Source organism: Lynx rufus, unplaced genomic scaffold (assembly GCF_022079265.1).
Source record: "Lynx rufus isolate CCGP_SWC_20201006 ecotype Redwood Valley unplaced genomic scaffold, mLynRuf1.p SCAF_28, whole genome shotgun sequence".
Taxonomy (NCBI): domain Eukaryota; kingdom Metazoa; phylum Chordata; class Mammalia; order Carnivora; family Felidae; genus Lynx; species Lynx rufus.
Window position 1 is genome coordinate 11,395,436 of NW_025814843.1, and position 13,828 is coordinate 11,409,263.

The 13,828-nt window shown below is 48.4% G+C and overlaps 1 protein-coding gene across 6 annotated transcripts in view; it reads left to right on the plus strand.

Moving 5' to 3' along the window:
• The first annotated feature begins 6,863 nt into the window (after window positions 1-6,863).
• Window positions 6,864-13,828, plus strand: part of RABEP1 (rabaptin, RAB GTPase binding effector protein 1) — a 103,352-nt gene continuing 96,387 nt past the window's right edge. For 3 of the 6 annotated variants that reach the window (XR_006964127.1, XM_047089817.1, XM_047089815.1), the window contains exon 1: window positions 6,864-7,092. Coding sequence is in view for 5 of the 6 variants with exons in the window: in XM_047089817.1 (XP_046945773.1) it covers window positions 7,059-7,092 (34 nt within the window). In the remaining variant the exon portion in view is untranslated. The remainder of the gene's footprint in view (window positions 7,093-13,828) is intronic. The other 3 variants (XM_047089813.1, XM_047089818.1, XM_047089814.1) reach the window with 3 other exon arrangements.

Below are 13,828 nucleotides of genomic sequence, written 5' to 3' on the forward strand. Positions count from 1 at the left end.
TATTAAAAGATCCCTAGCCTCACTGATATTCAGGGAAATGGCTTCTTAAAATGACATTACTGCGTAATCTTTTGTCCACCAGATTGGCAGACAAAAAAAAATGATAAAAGCCAGGGTTGGCAAGGATATGCGGAAATGAACACGTTCGCACACTGTTGGTAGGAATGTATGATGATGTGATGCTTTTTTTTTTTTTAACATTTGTTTATTTATTTAAGTGATCACCCAATGCAGGGCTCAAACCCATGACACTGAGATCGAGTCACACACTCCACCGACTGAGCCGGCCAGGCGCCCCAGGCATGATGCTTTTTGAGAGTGATGTGTCAGCCTCTGTTATAACAAAAAGCATTCATGACTTTTGATCTGGTAATTCCAAGTAGGTAGATAAGACTTCTGGATAACCACTCACGTAAATGCCTAAGTAGGAATGTGTGTTCCTTGCAGCAATGCTCGTAAGTAAGGAAAAATTGTAACTGACTCCATTTACCAAAATGGAAAATTATGTGAGAGCTAAAAGAAGTAAGGAGAAGGGTAACTTGAGAATCCTGTGTGCAATGCGCTCTTATCTATGTCAGGAACATGGAACAGGGACACCTGTTTCTGCATGCGGATAAGTGCAGAGAAAACTGTCTGAAAGGATTCATATGAAACTGATCCCAGCAGTTCGCCTTGGGGAGGAGTGTGGAATTTCTTGCATGTTGCAGGGAGGGGTGGAGGGGGTACTTTTGCTTTGTCTGTATTAAAAAAAAAAAACATTAGAATTTTCCTGGAGTAATTTGAAAAAAGGATACAAGAAGCGAAAAGCAAAATAACTTCTAGAGTTTGTGTTAAAAATTCTACAAATGAATTTAGTTGACAACGGCATAGAAGTGTGGGGTCCTTGGTGATACCTGAGACACGGTTAGCCAGCCCCGGCAGCGAAAAGGCATAAGCTTTGGAGTCAGGCCGACTTGGATTGGAGTACTGGTTCTCCCATTTGCTGTGTGACTTGGGCCAATCATTCAACCTCTCTGAGCCCTGGGATAAGAAATGGAATCTACAGGAAAGAGCTGTTAAGAGGATCGTTGACATAATACAGGTAAAAGTCTCTAGTACATACTAGGTGCTCAGTTAAGCGGTGGGAATTATTAGTAATAACGATTAAAATTATGGTCTGTAACCCAATAAGAATTGAGAAGCAGATGAATTAAATCACACAGATTTAATCTGCAGATTGTAGGTCTCGCCACCAAGGATTCATTATTGTTTCCTCCATATATTCCTCGTGTTATTCATTTGCTTATCCATTCATTCGCTCGATAAGTACATGCTGAGCACTTGTTACGTTAGGCCGTAGACATACAACATTAAAAATAACTGCGTGCCTTGGGGCGTCTGGGTGGCTCAGTCGGTTAAGCGTCCGACTTCAGCTCGGGTCACGATCTCGGGGTTTGCGAGTTGGAGCCCCACGTCGGGCTCTCTGTGGTGACAGCTGGAGCCTGGAGGCAGCTTTGTATTCTGTGTCTCCCTCTCTCTCTGCCCCTCCCCCGCTCACGCTCTGTCTCTCAAAAATGAACAAAAAAATAGAAAAAAGAAAATAACTGTGTGCCTCTTTTCTGGGACTTGACAATTTCCCCCGATGGGAGAAAGGGACATGTAGCCAGTTGGCAGAGTAACACCAGAGTTACCCGTGTGGACATTGGACCCAAACTCGGGTCTCATTCCCAGCTCTATCACTTACTAGCTCTGTGACCTTGGATTGGTTAACTTCTTTGGTCCCATCATCTATAAAATGAGTTGTCGATATTTCTCACCTCTGCTCTCCTCCTGTCCCCATGGTAAGGTTCTTAAGGAGATTAGATGAGCCGATACAAGGGTAAAGCACTTTGCCCAGTGCCTGGCCCGTGGAACGCCTTAGTAGACATCAGCTACTTTTCTTTCCAGGCAGTCATGCCACTGTGGGGTTGATATTATAAACGGGGAATTCTAAGAGTCAGGAGCACCCATCAGATCTACAGGTGCTTGTCTATCTGGCAAACTATGTATATAAAGTAATAATGGATCCCTCCAGATCATTAATCAACAGCTAATATAAAACTGGAATAAGAGGGGTGCCTGGGTGGCTCGGTGGGTTAGGCGTCCGGCTTTGGCTCAGGTCGTGATCTCCTGGCCCACAAGTTCGAGCCCCACATGGGGCTCTGGGCTGACCGCTCAGAGCCTGGAGCCTGCTTCGGCTTCTCTGACTCTCCCCCGCTCACACTGACTCGCTCTCTCAAAAAATAAATATTCAAAAAAAGAAAAAACTAAAACAAAACTGAAATAAGAACGTCTAATCAGCATCAGATACGCAGTGTGGTATAACTTCTGTCCAAAGCAAATAAACTTGACGCTTAATTAATTGAACTTTTAAATGCATTTATTAAAAAAAATTTTTTTAAATGTTTATTCATTTTTTGAGAGACAAAGAGAGACAGAGTATGAGTGGGGAAGGGGCAGAGAGAGGGAGACACAGAATCCGAAGCAGGCTCCAGGCTCCGAGCGGTCAGCACAGAGCCTGACGCGGGGCTCGAACTCATGAACTTTGAGATCACGACCTGAGCCGAAGTTGGATGCTCAACCGACTGAGCCCCCCGGGCGTCCCTATTTATTTATCTTGAGAGAGAGAGCGCAAGCACAAGCTGGGGAGGGGCAGACAGAGAGGGAGAGAGGACCCCAAGCAGGCCCAGCACAGCCACTGCAGAGCCCGATGTGGGGCTCAAACCCACAAACCGTGAGCTCACGACCTGAGCCAAAACCAAGTCGGATGCTTAACCCACTGAGCCCACCCAGGCGCCCCGAGAAACTTGACATTTTAGCCTTTAGGGCCTTATGTAGAGTGGGATGGTTCCGTTAAGCTTTGAAAATATTGGAAATTTCTGCCCTGGATTTCTAGGAATACCTTCACTGACCGACCACTAGGGTCCAGGGATCCCTCATCACCAGGATGGAAACTTCTGACCCAGGGAAAAGGAAGGAGGGGGGAGACAGAGAGGTGGAAGCAGACGTTTGCAGAGAAACTAAGGCGTGAGGCGTTGGCTGCTTTCTCTCTTTAGCCATCCTGATGCACCACGAGGCTGCTCTATTTTCCCCCTTTGAGCTAGGTCAACAGGGGCTCAAAGCGGTCAAAGTAGTGCATTCTGCGTCAGGAGCTAATTTGTGTCTTCTGATTCCAAGCCTGGAGTTCTTCCCTGGACGGCAGCTTGCATCTCGTGAGAGTGTGAGGAGGGAGGTCGTCCCTCGGTTGTGGTGCTCTCCGTGGTAGGTACACTTCTCTCCCTGGAGAGGGATGGGGCGAGGCAGGATTGGAGGGAGGATTACCCATCACCATCTTCCCACTCCAGGTCCCGGGAGGGGAAGGTTGCTGCTCTTGGGCGGGCGGCTGGACCAAGGGGTAATCAGGGAGACCAGGCGGGGGGATTGTGGCTGAGGACATGATGGTGCCTGTGAGCTCTTCCTGGGCGCTCTTAGTGAGGAAGCCAGCACCCAGGTTGGGACTCCCCAAGTCTCCAGGTGTCTGGATACAGACAGCGCCCCTGGGGGAGTCCCCTTGATTCCTGTCCTTTCCCCATAACCTTCATCAAAGGCCAGAGAAGTATGGTGCCTTGACCTTACTCCCTGGTTCCTTCCTGCCCTTGAGAATCTGGGTCGCGGAGAGAGAGAACCCCAACACCACTGAGTGCTCTTAGCTGGTCTGATAGCCATGTCTGCACAGGATAGAATTTTGAAACGGACTTTATCTGGGAACATTTGGCTTATCTCCTCTGTGCCTGTTGTCCACCTTGTGGGTTGCTGTGCAGTAAAATGACACAATACATGGGAAAGCACCTAGTAACCTTTAAAATGCAGCAAACTTACTGTTGTCGTTGTTATTATAGCATCCCAAGGCTCAAGAGGACTATAACGATGGCCTCATCTCATCCCCTAACTGGGGCAGGAATCCTTGTCGGGCACCTCGGGCCAATTGCCAGCCACCTCCACCTGCATACTTGTTGTGACGGGGAGCTCACTCCTCGAAAGGTAGCCCCTTCTCTCCCTGGTTCGCTCTCGTGGAGAAAAAGTTCCTCTTTGGGTTGAGTTGAAGTCTGCAATCGTTGGACACACATCACACAGGTTCCCGCTGTTCTCCGGGATTTAAGGACAGCTTCATGTCCCAGGTCATCTTTGTTCCCACACTCCCTCCCCCTCTCCCCCCCTCCCCCAGAGTACCTGTCTCTGATATCCCTATGAACTTTGCCCAGGATGATTTTTAGATTCTTCGTTCCCTGGAGTTCCACCCACTCCAGCTGGCCAGTGTCCCCCCTGCAAAAAAGCGGTGCCCGGAACAAACACAGCCAACCCCTGCGGATGTGACCCGAGCGGGGCAAAGTGCGGGACAGGTTTCACCTCCTACCATCTACACTCTGTGACTCTATTAGTGCAGCGCAAAAACAGTTGCATCAACTTTGCTCACTTGAAGCTTGTATTTTAAGCAAATATCCTGCAATCTTTCTCACCTAAACTACATCTGTGTCTCGTGTTTGTAATTAGTTTAAAGGGACCCAAGTTAAGAAATCTCATGTAGCCGTCACCTTAGAAGGCAAGCTTTCACGGGCTCTTCATTATACGACCCTCCGTCCCTGGTTCAGGGACCGTTGTTATGATTTCTCTGATACTTGCTTTCTTCCTGTGCTTAGTTTACTATGTATGCATAATGTTTAGTTTTGCCTGTTTGGGAACTATATATAAATGGGATCATGCTGTATTGTATTGCTTTATAGTTTGCTTTTCCTCAAAACTATTTGAGATCCATCTATGTTGAATATGTAAGGGTAGTTTGTTCGCTATTGTTGCTGTAGAGTATTCCACTGTATGAATATTTTAAAATTTATTTATCCTACTGTTGGTGAACATTTGGGTTATTTAGTTGTTTATTGTACTATAAACTATGCCACTTTGATGGGCGCCTGGGTGCACAGTCAGGTAAACGTCCGATTTCAGCTCAGGCCGTGAACTCAGGGTTTGAGTTCGAGCCCTGAGTTGGGCTCTGTGCTGACAGCTCAGAGCCTGGAGCCTGCTTCGGATTCTGTGTCTCCCCCTCTCTCTGTTCCTCCTCCGCTTGCACTCTCTCTCTCTCTCTCTCTCAAAAATAAATAAAGATTAAAAAAAATTAAGCTATGCCACCTTGAATATTCTTGTATGTGTCTCTTGGGGCACATGCGCAATGTAATTGATAAGTAATTATTTCATGTGTTTACATCTTGTCTCTTGGCTTCTTTCAGAATAGAGGAATCATGCCTTTTACACTTAGTAAAGGCTTTGAGCACACACTAGTTTTCTCTAGAATATATACCTATGGGTGGAATTGCTGAGTCTTGGGATTTACGTAAAAGTACAAAAATGTACACCTGCTCTTATCTGATTGTGTGCTCCCAACTGATTGCAAAATTGCTTTTTTAAACACTTGCTTGGCATGGGGAGCTCTGGGTGTCCAAACCAGCAGCCTGACCATTTCTGAGTGACCTTGATCTTGAGGGCCTGGCTTCAAGCCTCAGATTATCAATAGCAATAAAGATGCCTCTCACTCCCTGGGAAGAGTCCCTTCTAGAGAGGACATCAGCATCTGCTATCTTTATGGCCCCTACCTCGTGTTAGTCATCACAAGATAGAGGATGCACCGGGCTGCCCTATCCTGGACAGAAGACATTTGGGGGGAGTGGGCAGGGGAAATGATCCTGCTTGCTCTCTCCAAGGCACACCAGCCATCTGAGGATATTAACTGCTCAAAAAACTCAAGTCTGTATTTAGGTCCTCCCCTAATGCTAGCAGAATTTGGGACAAAAGTACAAACAGATGCTACACGTCCACCTAAAATTATTTAAAATTACACATCATTCCACCTGTTAACCTTAATATATTCTATTCTACCTTGACAAATGCGCATCTTCGGTGATGGGGAAGACCAGGGATTCAGAATTCCAGAACTCCTGAGATCCATGCACTTAACTGAGGTGGTAAGGGGAGCCCTGGCGGGGCTGGACTGTTGGCCCTTGGCCCCCTTTGTCTACGCTGCACCTCAAATGTCTGGTTGGTGTGCCACCTCCTACAAACACAGCTGCTGCTTAGCTACTTGGACACACGCCGCCGTCTCTGCCCTGGAGAGGACGGGACCCGGGAAGAGGCCACAGTCTCCAGCCATTTGGGGGGGGGGGTCCTGAGGTCACAGGCTCCCAGAACTTGGTCCTGAAGGGGGGGGGGCACATGTGGAAGGTGGGCATGTTCCCTGCACCCTGTGGGAGGACTGTGTCCAGACAGGGCCTCGGGCAGGCTCTCCAGTCGCGTGTAAGGGCGGTACTGCCTACACATCACCTCTCCTCTCCCGTCCCGATGAGCACGGGGACTGAGTTTGGCTGTGTCCCCATCATCTATCACAGTACCTGGTCCTGTAAATCACCTGGCACACAGGTGCTCAATGCCAAGTACGCCAGAAACAGTTCCTCACACTTTCCTTCATTGAAGCCTTCCTCGGCCGTCACCCAGATGAGCCCTTGTGAGGTTCAGGGAGGTGAAGTGACTCGCCCAAGGTCACACAGCTACAAGGGGTAGAAGCTGGATTTGCACTCACTTGGCCACCCGGCCTCCTCGCTCGGCCTTTCCTCTGTGCTGGGGCGGCGGACTGCGAGCACCCCCCCCTCCCCTCCACAGCCCCACGGCCCCTCGGTCCCTCCATCCTTTCTGCGCCCCTCTAGCCCTCCTCCCTCCTCCCGCCCGCTCCTCCGCGCGAGGCCCCGCCCCTCCCCTCGGGCGACGTCACGTGCCGCTCGTCCCTCCCGCGCCTGCGCACTGCTTATTTCCCGCTGTCAGGATGAGGAGGCGGAGGTCGGCGCTCGGGTCCGTCTCTGCCCGCGGCTGTGGCGGCGCCGGCGGCTCCAGCCTTAGCGGTTCCTCCCTGGGCGGCGGCGGCGGCGGCTCGGTCGACGCCTCCTCCGCCAGCTGAGCCCCGCGGGAGCCCGGGACGCCGGCCGCCCGCCCGCCCCGCTCCCCGAGGCCGCCGCCCGGCCATGGCGCAGCCGGGCCCGGCTCCTCAGCCCGACGGTGAGGCGCCCACCATGGCCGGCGCGGCGGGCGCGGCCTGCCCCGCGGCGCGGGGGGACTCGGGCGGCGGGGGGCGCGCGCGGGCCCGGGGCCCCGCGGGGCGAGGCGGGCGCGCGCGCGGGGGCGGCGGGGGCGCGCGCGCGCGGGGGCGGCGGGCGCGGGGAGGGCCCGGCACGTGGGCCGCGCGGCGGGGAGGCTGCGGCCGGCGGGGCCTGGGCTGCGGGAGCCGACGGGACGCCCCGCTCAGGGCCCTCCCCGCGCGCGCCCCCGCCGCGGGCCGGGTGGCGTTCCCGGAGGGGCGGTGCGGCCTGATGGTAAGTGCCGGGGACCTGGGGGTCTGCAGGACCCGGACTCTCCTCTTCCCCTCCCCCCCCAGCCCAACCCCCCCCTCCCCGACGGGTCTGGGCACATTTAGCCTCTTTGACCTTCGGCTTGCTCATCAAGAGAGGCTAACGCGTGCCTTTGCACTTTCTCCGCGAAGACGGCCACCTGCGTGTGCGCCAGGCCAGCAGCATCCTTGCGGGGGCATTCGGGAATAATGAGGACGGTGGTGTTGGAATGTGCGAGTCGGGGAAACGGGTCTTCATAGCTTAGAAGGAGAGAGATTCCCCCCCCCCCCCCAAAAAAAATCCTAGGTCATCCAAGCTGGGTTGTCAGAGCCCTTACTGATCTTCTGGGACGTGGGCTGAGCTCAAGACTTTAGAGCTCGACCACCTCGTCCCGGGTTTTACCGCCTGGAGTTGTGTTTGGAGACCGTGTGCTGGGCCCTTGGCCAAGTGTCTAGGTGAGGAAGTTCTTTCATGTGTGTTCCTGCAGTGGGCGTGTGTGCCTAGCAGTTTCCGTGTCAGCAGTGATGCTGGCGTGTGGCGCTGGGCGCACAGTAGGTGCTTAATAAACTTTGCCTTTGCTTGGGGTTGTCTCTGTAAAAAGCCGGTTCGTTCGTTCGTGGAAAACGGAGTCTTTGTTCTTGCCTTCGGGGAGCCCGAAACAATGTTATCAGATTTTAAGGCTAGCTGCTCTCTTGGAAGTGTGCTCTGGAGCCTGTTGGCCTTTGGTGTTAGGTTTTGTTAGTTGCCTATGGAGTTGCTGTGCGTTCCGTTTCCGTGGGAGAGACGGGAGGGATCTCTGGTGGGCTCTCGCACCCGGGAGGCAAGCTGCTATGTGGTCAGGCCGCACTTCTCACCTTTTGCATTTGGTGTCAGGGAGGAAAACTTTGCTTTTCCACAAACCCCTCTTTGTTACTGCTGACGGAGGCGGAATACCGAGAGCTCCAGTGGCTTCTGGTTCTGATCTGGAGGGGTAGGTATGCTTAGCTGGCCGCAACCTTCCCCGGAGTTGCATGGAAATAAATGTCTGGGGCAGCTCAGGTGACACCACTGCCTGGAATAAAAATTCTCTCCTCTTTTAAAGATGGGAAACGGTCTTCCTTGTAAATAGGCAGAAATGACTAAGCACTTGAAGGAGGGTAGGAAAAATTAGCTCTAGGAAGTCTTGTATCCTTGCTATTCTTAGTACAGGTTTATTCCCTGTTTTTCAAATCCTGTGACTCTGGGATGGGATTTAGTCTGTGTAGATTGCCGTATTTATTTTCAATTAGTGTGGTAAGTGAGCAGCCACAGCCACTGTGTGCAGGAGAGAGAATTCAGTATTTTCGAGTGCTTTGTGTCAACGTCTTCTTAGAAGTTCATCTTGGGGATTTAATTTTTCTCTTTGGCCGAACTTAATATAGGTCACTTCTTAACACGTTAGCTTTCGGCACACTCGAATGTCTTAGCCCTGCTGAGTTTTAAAAATACATGCAGAATTCTTCTGTGTTGAATTGCCAGTAAAAGATCACCGTTTAGTTTTTTACTTTAATCTTGCCTGTCTCATGTTAGAAACAGCTGTCTTTTGGTTGATACTGTTTGTTTTCATTTGTTGACAGATCTTTGGTTTCCACGAGAATACAGTAGATGAAGAAAATAACTGATTTATGCGTAAATTCATAGGATGAAATGTAACTTTTTAAAAGCATTTTAATTCCTTGTAAATTTATTGAAAAGGTATTTTGGGTTTTTTTGCTGGTGCATCTTAGTTTATTCACTTAGAATCAAGGTGATTTTAGTAGCCAAAGAAATTTCATGTACATTTAATTATCCCATTTTATCTCGAGAATTCAAAGACTATATACAATGTACACATTTTCAAATTTTAGTATTTTAAAATCAAAGTTAAACTACATCGTAGATGCATTCGCTCTGATTTTTTATTTAAAAACACTGCCTTGTAAAATTCCTCCATTAAAAAAGTATGCGTGTTAAGAAAAACTAGGTCTCCTCCCATCTCCCAGAAGTCACCACTATTGTTTTTCCTTCTTGACTTTTTTCCTGTAGTTACACAGACATGCTAAATTTGCCACTGAGGTGGACAGGCTGTCCATATATAGGTCTGCAACTTGTCTGTCTCACTTAATACATGTTAGCTGTATGTAAAATGTATCTGTAGGTGGTTCTGTGGCTGTGTCCTGTGCTGTAAGTGCGGAGTGCTTTATCTCAGGAGATCTTCCTACCAGGGAGGTGGCTAGTGCTGCTATAATGTTACTGTTTTTCCTATTTTATTGGTGAGGAAACTGAAGCACAAAGAAGTTGAAAGTGCCTAGAGTTACCTATAGCTAGGATGTGGCGGGGAGAGGGGTGGGGGCGCATTCAAATCCAGCCCATCTGATGCCTGGGCCCTTTGGTCAGTTCACTGGATCGCGACTACTTTCTGGGGTCAGTGTTCTGGATCTGTTTCACTCTTGTTCAGGAGTGTTTCATCCCATGCGTGTACCGTGCATGAGTTATTTGCCGGTCTTTCTACTGATGGACAAGTAGATAGCTTTCAAGTTTTTCATTATTTTATAAACGGTGCTGCAGTAGATAATCTTGTACCTGTTTTTCAGGTACTCTTTTACTTCTGTAAGATTACTGAATTCAAGGATAAGAACTCTGAGTGGTTTAAATTTTAATAGCTATTGCTAGCTTGCTCTCAAAAAAGGCATCGTTTACATGCCTGCCAGCAATATGAGAAATTGGATTTCCTTTACACTCTTACCAGCCCTGGGTAATGCCGCCGTCATTTTAAATGTGTATCTTCTGATAGATAAAAAAAAGATGATATTCTTCAATTAACAAATGTTTGCGTACCTAGTTTTTGCTGAGCTCTGCATTAGGTTCTAGGAAATTCAGTGGTGAACAAAACCAAACCAGTCCCTGCTCCTTGGCAGTGAATCAGAGGCCCCTTGACTAGATAATCCCACAGACCAGTATAAAACTGTATATTCCACAAATACGAGTGTGTGGTACTTGCCAGGCACAGTTCTGGGTATTTGGAATGCATTAGTGGGCAACACAGATCATAACTGACCCTGTCTTAGTGTGGGGAGACAGATACTAACTAAACAAATGTAAGCAAATAGTATGGATGGTCAGGTGGTAAATGCTGTGGAAGAAAAAAATAGCGTAAAAGGAAGGGGGATGGGTGGGTTTTAAATAGGGGGGTCAGAGCCTTATTGAGGAGATGATGTTGGAGCAGAGACTTGAAGGAGGTAGAGGTGTCAGCTGTGAGGCTGTCTGGAGGAAGAGGGTTCCAGACAGAGGGATCAGTTTTTGCCAATGCCTTGAGGAAGGGTGTGTCTGGCATGTCTGGGGAAGGGCCTGGAGGTCGGTGTGGCCAGAATGAAGTTGTGGGGGGACGTGGGGGTGGGGGAGGAGGGGAGAGGAGAGCCCAGGACATGAGGTCGTGGGGTGGAGGCACATCTTGTAGGCCCTAGAAGCATTGATTGGTTTTCACGATGGGGACCATTGAAAGTTTGGAGCAGACGAGTGATGTGATACGACTTAGGTTTTAAAAAATCTCTCAGGCTGCTAGATGGGCAGTAAAGGGAGGCATTCATCTAGGAAGAAGGTGATGAGGCTTAGTATAAAGAATTATTAAGTAATAGGAGATTACCTACGAGAAAAAGAAAATTGTAAAGAATATAGGAATAGCAGGTGTATGGAGCAGTCAGTGCCTCTAGGCTGAGGCAGAGCACCCAGGGAAGGAATAAATCGTTAAGAGGCCACTCCCAGAACTCAGATCCAGACTCTGTTGGCCCTCTGGGAGGCCACGTCTGCAGGACTTACTGGAAATGCACTTCTGGCTTGCCGGGGGAAGCCACCTGCATCTGGAATTTATTTTTGATGTGACATAGGGATCTAATTTTATTTTTCTTCCAATTTTTTTTTAACATCCATTATTCACTAATTCATAAATTTGTTTCTTTGCTATAACTTCATGAGTCTCCCAACTACTAAACTTGCAGGTACTTGATCCACCAAAACGCAGAAGCTCTGAGTTAGCCCCGCTGTCTTAATACTCCAACATCCCAACACACACACGTCCAGAATTGTGTGATATTCTTTAATTGGTGTGTCTTACCTGGCTCCCTGTGGACAGAACTGCCTTTGAATCTTAAGGGTTCTGCTTTCTAAAATCTTGTGACTACATCTTACACTAGGTCTTTATGCAGTGAAATTCGATGTGCTTTTTTGGTATAATCATTAAATTGAGTTTCGTCTTCAGAGGAGTATTTAGTAAACATATTTGTGTGATACAGCTGTGGCAGGTAATGTGCGGGGGTGGTTACAGAAATGAATTCGAGAGCCACAGTTCTCCTCTCAAGGATTCTGATCTCCCGAGGGAGTGGGCGGGGGCGGGGGCCGCTGATGTGAACTGAGGAGGGGCCTAGCGGTAGAAGGTCCTTCTGTGTTGGATCAGAGACTGCTACCACCAACAAGAAGAGGTCTGCAGGGAGGTATCTTTGCTCTTTTTCCTCATTGGATAACCTGAGGCCCCCCCCCCCCAATTGTTTCAGCCTAAACTTGTGTTGCCTTTCAGGTGTCTTTACAGAATTTTTTTGTAAAAAAAAAAAAAAATGGAAGTGTGGTTAGGACACAGTGTTACATTAGATCAGGTGTCCAGCACGGGGATCTGGTAAGTCTGTACATGATGATCATAGGATCACAAGTGATCCCGTCGGTCACCCCATGACACTTTTGCAGCACCACGGACTGTTCCCATGCTGAAACTCTTGTCCCCACGGCTTATTCATTCCATACCTGGAAGCCTGGACCTCCCTCTGCCCTCCACCCATTTTGCCCCCAGCCCATCCGGCAGCCATTAGTTCTCATTCATGGGTTGGTCTCTGCTTTTTGTTACTTTAGTCATTTGTTTTTTAGGATTTTACATATAAGTGAAATCATACCGTATTTGTTTTTCTCTGACTTATTTCACTTAGCATAATACTTTCTGGGTCCATTCACATTGTCACAAATGGCAAGAGCCCGTTCTTTTTTATGGCTCCATGAAATTCCATTTTGTGTGTGTGTGTGTGTGTGTGTGTGTGTGTATACACACGCATATGTGCTACATCTTTATCTGTCCATCTGTCAGTGAACACACTTGGGCTGCTTCCATATTTTAGGTATTGTAAATAATGCTGCAGGAAGCATAGGGGTACACATATGCTTTTGAATTAGTGTTTTTGTTCTCTTAGGGTGGATAGCCAGTACAGGGATTACTGGATGATACGGTATTTGTATTTTTAATTAGTTGAGGAACCTCCATACTGTTTTCCAGAGCGGCTGCACTAGTTTGCATTCCCACCGACAGTGCATAAGGTTCTTTTTTCTCTACGTTGTTGTCAACACTTGTTATTTCTTGTCTTTTTGATTCTAGCCATTCTGGTAGGTGTAAGGTGATAGCTCATTTGGTTTTGATTTGCATTCCCTAATATTAGTGATGTTAAACATCTTTTCATGTGTCTGTTGGCCATCTGGATGTCTTCTTTGGAGAAATGTCTATTCAGGTCTTCTGCCCCCCCTCCCTTTTTTCCCCCTTTTTGAATTTTTTTTTTTTTTCAACGTTTATTTATTTTTGGGACAGAGAGAGACAGAGCATGAACGGGGGAGGGGCAGAGAGAGAGGGAGACACAGAATCGGAAACAGGCTCCAGGCTCCGAGCCATCAGCCCAGAGCCCGACGCGGGGCTCAAACTCACGGACCGCAAGATCGTGACCTGGCTGAAGTCGGACGCTTAACCGACTGCGCCACCCAGGCGCCCTTTTCCCCCTTTTTGTAAGTGTATTTTGAGGGAGAGAGAGTGGACGAGGAGCAGAGGGAGGGGGAGAGAGAGAATCCAAAGCAGGCTCCACACTGACAGCGTAGAGCCTGACATGGGGCCCTGTCTCACAAACCGTGAGTGAGATCATGACCTGAGCCAAAATCAAGAGTTGGGTGCTTAACCAACAGAGCCACCCAGGTGCCCCTCTGCCCATTTTTTAATGGAATTGTTTGTTCTTTTGGTGGTAAGTTGTAGAAGTTCTTTATGTATTTTAGATAGTAACCCTTATTGGATATATCATTTGCAAGTATCTCCTCCCGTTCACTAGGTTGCCTTTTTGTTTTGTTGGTTTCCTTTGCTGTGCAAAAGCTTCTCATTTTGATGTACTCCTAATGGTTTTTGCTTTTGTTTCCCTTGGTTCCGGAGACATCTAGAAAAATGTTGCTATGTCTGATGTCAGGGAAATTACTGCTTGTAGTCTCTTCCAGGATTTTTATGACTTCAGGTCTCACATTTAAGTCGTTAATCCGTTTTGAGTTTATTTTTGTGTATGGTGTAAGAAAATGGTCCAGGTTCATTCTTTCGTGTGTAGGTGTCCAGTTTTCCCAACACCATT